The sequence below is a fragment of the Triticum dicoccoides genome, chromosome 2B (genome assembly GCF_002162155.2).
Source record: "Triticum dicoccoides isolate Atlit2015 ecotype Zavitan chromosome 2B, WEW_v2.0, whole genome shotgun sequence".
Taxonomy (NCBI): Eukaryota; Viridiplantae; Streptophyta; class Magnoliopsida; order Poales; family Poaceae; genus Triticum; species Triticum dicoccoides.
Window position 1 is genome coordinate 685,372,241 of NC_041383.1, and position 6,554 is coordinate 685,378,794.

Below are 6,554 nucleotides of genomic sequence, written 5' to 3' on the forward strand. Positions count from 1 at the left end.
AAACCTCTTCAAATCCATGCCAACCGAACACAGCCTTAGGAGGAGTAGCAGTGGACACAGGTCTCGCCATCTCAACTTCTACGACCAGGGGCATTTTTTCTTCGATCATCTCCGCCATTGAAAACCTAGGCATGATCAAGGGACCGCCAATAGCTCCGTAGGAATTACATGCAAGTAGTAACAAGAAGGACTTGGTTCCCATGCAATGTATCATTCCTACTTACCCGATCCACCAAAATAATAAGAAGTACTATGATGCGTACATTTTGCTGGCATCCATGGAGGACATAAAAGAAGCCAGTCCTGGCCAGTATCCCGCAACAACTCCGTGGCCGGAAGTGGCCAGACAAGGCGCATGCAATCCCATAGCTAGCATTCATGATCACATGTAACTAGAGCATGAAAAGATGATTCAATATGCACGCCACACATGGGTCACGACGATGCAAATGATGATTTGATTTTCCTTTTGTTGTCGACAATGCTCCCGAGCACGCCTTCCATGCGTGAATTTTCATCTTCTTTGTGGAACCTTTGCTTGCCATATCAAATTCCACAACCTCATCAACCCATCATTCACGCACCATGTTCATAAAAAAAATCAGAAATATGGTTAAGCCTGCAATTACCTTTATGTGTGATCAGTCTGCATGATGGGCCTTTAGGGGTCCACGGATCCCGCCATGTTCTCACATATACCTTTCCCTTATATTGACTACTAGAAAATACCCCACGCCTTGTTGTGTGAATCGTTTGCAATATATTTCAGTGATTCGATTGTATGAAAAAAAGCATATTTGAGTTAATAATATATAAACTAAAACTAAAATAATATTTTATTTTATTATTATATTTGAAAAATATTTTGAATATAAGTAGCATAATATAATAGACAACTTTTTCTTGCATGCCAAGTGAACCTTTGATGAGGTTGCATTTTGTGGTGAAGTGAGATGTGTGCATGGGATCAAGTAATAGTGGAAAAACTTTTTCTCATGCATTATTGTGATGGCCTTAGATGAGCTGGCATGTGTGCATGTTAAAATAATATAAGCAGCGGGGATAAATATTTATGTATATAAGATTTGTCTTTCCGTTGTGTACAGTAAAACTAACACATTTTACGTTTTAGGACTGATTGGGGTGAAACTTTATTTTTTAAAGAAAAGGAGGATGACCCCCAACCTCTGCATCTGGGCGATGCATACCACTAATGACGGTTCGTCAATTAACCAGTGTTAATTAACTAACATGTAAATCTATTCCTAACAGTGGTGAAGTGAGATGTGTGCATGGGACCAACTAATAATGACAAACCTTTTTCTCATGCATGATTGTAATGGCCTTAGATGTGCTGGCATGCGCGCATGTTAAAATAGTACAGGTAGTGGGGATAAATATTTACGTATATGGGATTTGTCTTTCCGTTGTGTACGGTAAAACTCAAACACAGTTTACGTTTTAGGACTGATTGGGCTGAAACTTTTTTTTTTAAAGGATGACCCCAGGCCTCTGCATCTGGGCGATGCATACAATCATTTTATTAATTATTAACAATGACCTTAAAAAGTAATACATCAGTAAGTTTGAAGCCACCATCTTGGCAACATCTGTCGTTACTCCTAACCACTTTATGAAGGGGTGTCGAAAGTCCGAGCCGAATACCAAATAGACCTCGCACCAAAGCTCAATATCTAAAGCTGGAGGCGCCAACCAAGCCTCTTGCCGGGTCTGCGACATACACCGGTCCGACGACGGGGAGGGGATGCCCCGCCACCGCCGTCAGCCATCAGGCTTAGCCCAGTGGCGTCCTTCGACAGCAATGGGGGGAGAGGAAGACGGAGGGAGAAGCCTGGCAGCTAGGGTTTTGGGGCACCCAAGTCGCCCGGGGTATAGGGGCGATGCGGAATGGGGCGGATGCACCGGCTAGTAAATCCAAAAAATAAACCTAGTGAAGTGAGGAGAATTCCTCTGTTCATGTAGCAAAAAAAGAAAAATCGGACTGATTCATATGAATAATTACAGCTTTGCTGCTGGTAAACGCAGAACCTAATTATAATCAGTACAGTAGTCAACGACTGCTTAAAAAACTGCAGAGCTTCCAAGTGGAACTGATGACACTCCAATTTGCGGTTTCTTTGAACATTTCGTACTGTGTTTTCTTTCTTTTGGTGTATCACGTGTCCTCTAGTCATCGCCGAGTCACACGAAACTGTGTGAGCGAGCAATCACCAGATTGGAAGATGTGGACGTCGAACAGAAGATGTGCTCAGCCCGGTCAGCACCAAGCAGGCGGTGACTCACTTGCGTACGTAGCGTTGTGTCGACACTCTCCGCGTCAAACAAAAACCAAACCCTTTAGTCCCCACTCTCCAACCAATACCAACAATAAATTTCTGAAGTCACCACAAAGGAAAGAGTTCTTAAAAAATTCTGGAGGCGAGCGTGCAACCATTTTCAACCGTGCACATCAGCTACTAGTATTAGTGTAGCAGAGTCTTGTGCGCCGGTCACTGTCTGCTGAGCAAGGTTACTTGCAGACTCCAAAGATTACGTGCAGCTGCTCCACTGTTAAGCTAGGCACTAAATAAATTGGCCGCGCAGATCTCAACAGAGCTGCCCCCTAGGACGAAGTCTCCCCCGCCTGCCGGCAATGCGAGATCGAGATGCGTTTGCCCGTACTAGCATATTCAGGAAAACCACACGTACAGACGTCAGCCCCAAAAACTACCAGTGGAATCTTCAGGCGCGTGCAACTGTAAATTGCAGTCTGCAAGGTGCATCCCCCTTGGCTCGAAACGTGCTCGGCAACCCCGATGATGAGACCAACTGGGAGCCTCTCGGTTAAACAACACACATGAATATGAGGCCAACTCCACCGCGCGACCCCAAACGAACATCCGTTTTGTTCGGATTTTGTCCGTTTGGGCAGAGGACGGATCGTGTCTGGGCCTGTTCAGGGGTGCGCCCAGCGCGCGGCCGCATTCTTTACCCCATCCTGTCCGCGTCTATTTAAAAAAGAAGAAAAAATATTTCAAATGCCAAGCCCTACGGCCCCAGTTCATCACGCACGCCGGCAATAAAGCCAGCGGCCTACACGTCCATTGCCGGCATCAGCCAGCGGTTGACAACACAGCCAACTTCCAAAATGTATGGTTGTCCTCGTCGGCAACACAACCAGCGGCCGGCAACACAGCCGGACTTCAAAATGAATGTTTTTCTCGCCGGCACACGGCCAGCGGCCCAGCGGGGCGGGCGGCAACCATGCCAGCCTCCAAAAAAGAACGGCCACGGCCGATCGGACGACCTAGTTCAGGCCGTCAGCGTCGAGCATCTCCTTCTGACTGGCCTCGAACCAGGCCCTCATCTTCTCGCTCATCTTCGACGAGTCCACGCTCATGATCGTCAGGGCCACCTCTTTCGCTTTGGTGGCGGCATTGGTGGCCTCGATGTCGAGCTGCCTTTGCCTGGCCTTGACGTTGTCGGCCTCGATGTCGAGCTGCCTTTGCTGGAGCGCCTCCTTGATGTCGAGCTGCCTCTGCCGGGCCCCTCCTCCATGTCGATCTTCCTTCTCTTGGCCGCCTTCTCCATCTCAAGCTTCTTCGTTTGAAGCTCTAGGTATTGCTTCATTTGCTCGTCCTTACTTTGCCGCTTTTTCTCGCCCCTCACATCTTTTTACGACATCATGCCATGCAAAATGTCATGCAATGCCATGAATGAGGCATCACGAATGTCATCAACCTTGGAGTTGGTCTTGCCCCTCGGCCTCTTCAACGCCTCGCCATCTCCACCTCCGGCGAACTTGGCCATCTTCAGGCCTCTCTTCCTTTGGAGTTCACGTTATTGGTCCTTAAACTTAGGGCAATTGTTGATCATAGTCCAACAATGTGTAAGAGTGAACGGCTTGTCATTGTGCGGGGCCTTGAATGCCTCCAAAAATTGAAATGCCTACACCATATGATTGACAACAAAGTGAACATGCAAACATCTACAAGGCCGAAGTCTCATGGCCGTACAGTGGCTTCCTTGGCGCCTTACCCTTCTTCTTCTTGGCCATTCCGGACGGGTCGGCGGCCAGCCCGCCGGAGTTCGGCTGGACGTAGGCCATGGACGGGGGAGAGAGTGGGACGTGCGGGACGAGGGAAGGTTTGGGGGGAATGGCGCCAAAGAGTCCGGGGGAGGGGGGTTTGCTTTGTTTCACAGACATGTGGGCCAGGGACGGACAAGCGCGCGCGTCCCGCCCGTCCGCGCGCTGTCCGTTTCGTCCCTAAAACGACGCAAACTTGGGCCTTGGATGGGTCGAAAGCGGACACAAAACGGATAAATATCCGTTTGCTCCCATGCGCTGAGCCGTCCGATTTGTCTTTTTATCCCAAACGGACCGAACCGGACAGGATATGGTCGCGCGGTGGAGTTGGCCTGAAGTCATGAGCTCGCATCCTTCTGGGCTTTTGGCTTCTGCCCAAAGTTTTCAGCGTAGTGGATCTCCAGCGGCTGGGTGCACGCGTCGGGTTGCTTGTGGTTGTGGGTGCACGGTGCGTGACAAGATCTACACGCGTGCCAAGCTCCCAGTGTCTCGGCTACTGCGCGCAAGGTCCTGCCTCTCGCCGTGGTGCGCATGCACTGCACCTCCCTTGCACGGGGAAGCACCGCCTAGTACTAGTAAAAAAAAAGAGCAATGCTACACAGCTGATGATTTTGTGGACGATGTATGAACGACATAGGCTAATAATCGTTGGATTGAATCTCTTCATACCTAAGCAACGTCAGATCCTACCATCATCCACCTGTCGTGCATGACAGGTCGTGTGTGCAGCTTTTCCGAAAAAGAAATGGCATTAGCCTCTTTTCTGGTTCTCTTTTCCTTTAACTTTTACTCAGATCTTTCGCCAAAAGAAAAGTGGTTTGTTCAGGGGTACCTCAGTACTTGTATCTCGTTCCCAAATCGGTTCATGGTATTGGTGTCCTAGTCCAAGACCACGGGCGCTAGCCCACAGGTTTTGGGGTACATGGAGGCCGACGTCTTTGGAGTTGGAGCGAGCCTTGTACGTTGCTGTCAGTGGCCGGGACCCTGTCCACGTCGCCCGGACATACATGCTTCCCGTCGTTTTCGCCGCCGTGCGGCCACGTCTGCCGCCGGGCCACCCACCGCATGGCGCCATGGTCCGTGTCGAAACCCGCGAATAAAGAAACCGAGCCGCTCCCTCGTCCATGGTTAGCCTCGTCCGGACGGCGCATGGTATTGCGTGGCCCTGTGTGCCCGTCCTCGCCGGTCCGCGCCCGTCCCATATATACCCAGACGACCCTACTTTGGTTCAGCACAGCAAACACTCAATCAACCTCCCACTCCCGGCGCACCAAAAGCAACAACGTACCTACAAGGCCACACGAAAACACAATGGCCTGCGCCTTCTTCTTCGACGCAGAACCGGTCGACGAGCCCGGCGTGCACTCCCTGGACGCGTGCGCGCTCTGCACCAAGCCGCTGGCGCGCGACAGCGACATCTTCATGTACAGAGGGGACACGCCCTTCTGCAGCGAGGAGTGCCGCCACGAGCAGATGCAACTCGACGCCGCCTGCGCCAGGCAGGCGGCCAGGGCGGCTGCCCGGAGGCAGAAGCAGTTCTCCTCAGGAACGGGGGCCGGGCGCGCGCACCGGGAGTCCTGGGAGGTGTCCGTCGCAAGCTAAGCGGCGAGAGTGGCAGAGTGCGTATGTACTTGAGCTAACAAGCTCTGCGCGCAAGAAGCCACCATTGCCCGTGGGCCGTGGACGACTGATCAGCGCGAGATCGAGAAGACTCACCTTGGTTGAAGAAGCAAAACGCGTGTCACCGGAGTTGCTCGCGGCAGGCCGGTGCTGCATGTGCCGCCGGTCAGGTGATTTGGGCATGGACGACGCGGAAAAGGAGCTGGACTGGATCTGAAGAAGTCAATCAAACAAGATTCAGTGATTCACCATGCAATTAGGCGGCCATGTGTGCCCCTCCCAGTCCCTCGGCTCTCCTTTTCTCCTGCGTCAGTGCCACTTCTGTATGATAGCAAGTTTGCTTTAGGCAATAGCACTTTCACAGGGTAAACCATCAAGCGAATCGGCATATAACATGTCTTTGTGCAATCTTGTTTTTGTTCATGATTCAGCGTGCTGATGGGATTTAACAAAGCTAAACCGTTGGATGTCTACCACAGGATTAAAAACTGAATTTTGTTCTAGACCTGGGGTGTCAAAAACAGAATCCCCATACTAATCTGATGGCTAAACTCGGTCGACCAAATTTAAAACAATCCCGGTCAACTAAAGCATCATCAAGACAACTCCTACAATCTAGTTTTGGCCTTGAGTTACGAATTTCAACTACCTGCATTACTGAAATTACGTTTTTGCGTGTTGTGTGTGCAGACGTTAACTCTCGCTTAAAGCAAGACTAACGTACTCCCTCCGTCCGAAAATACTTGCCATCAAAATGGATAAAAAGAGATGTATCTAGAAATATTTTCTTTTTCTTGTTCACTGGTTTCGATTGAGTTTGCTTGTTTCGTTAGCTGGGTTATATTCG

At 50.1% G+C, this 6,554-nt stretch overlaps 1 protein-coding gene across 1 annotated transcript; it reads left to right on the forward strand.

Annotated features, from left to right (window-relative positions):
- Positions 1-5,292: 5,292 nt before the first annotated feature.
- Positions 5,293-6,128, forward strand: LOC119368325 (FCS-Like Zinc finger 1-like). The gene has a single exon (XM_037633616.1). It carries the CDS (start codon positions 5,399-5,401, stop codon positions 5,687-5,689), a length of 291 nt encoding a protein of 96 aa, XP_037489513.1. The 5' UTR covers positions 5,293-5,398; the 3' UTR covers positions 5,690-6,128.
- The last annotated feature ends 426 nt before the right edge of the window (positions 6,129-6,554 follow it).

Excerpts from the sequence above, each read along its gene's own strand:
- LOC119368325 (XM_037633616.1), top strand. The coding sequence starts at position 5,399 with ATGGCCTGCGCCTTCTTCTTCGACGCAGAACCGGTCGACGAGCCCGGC.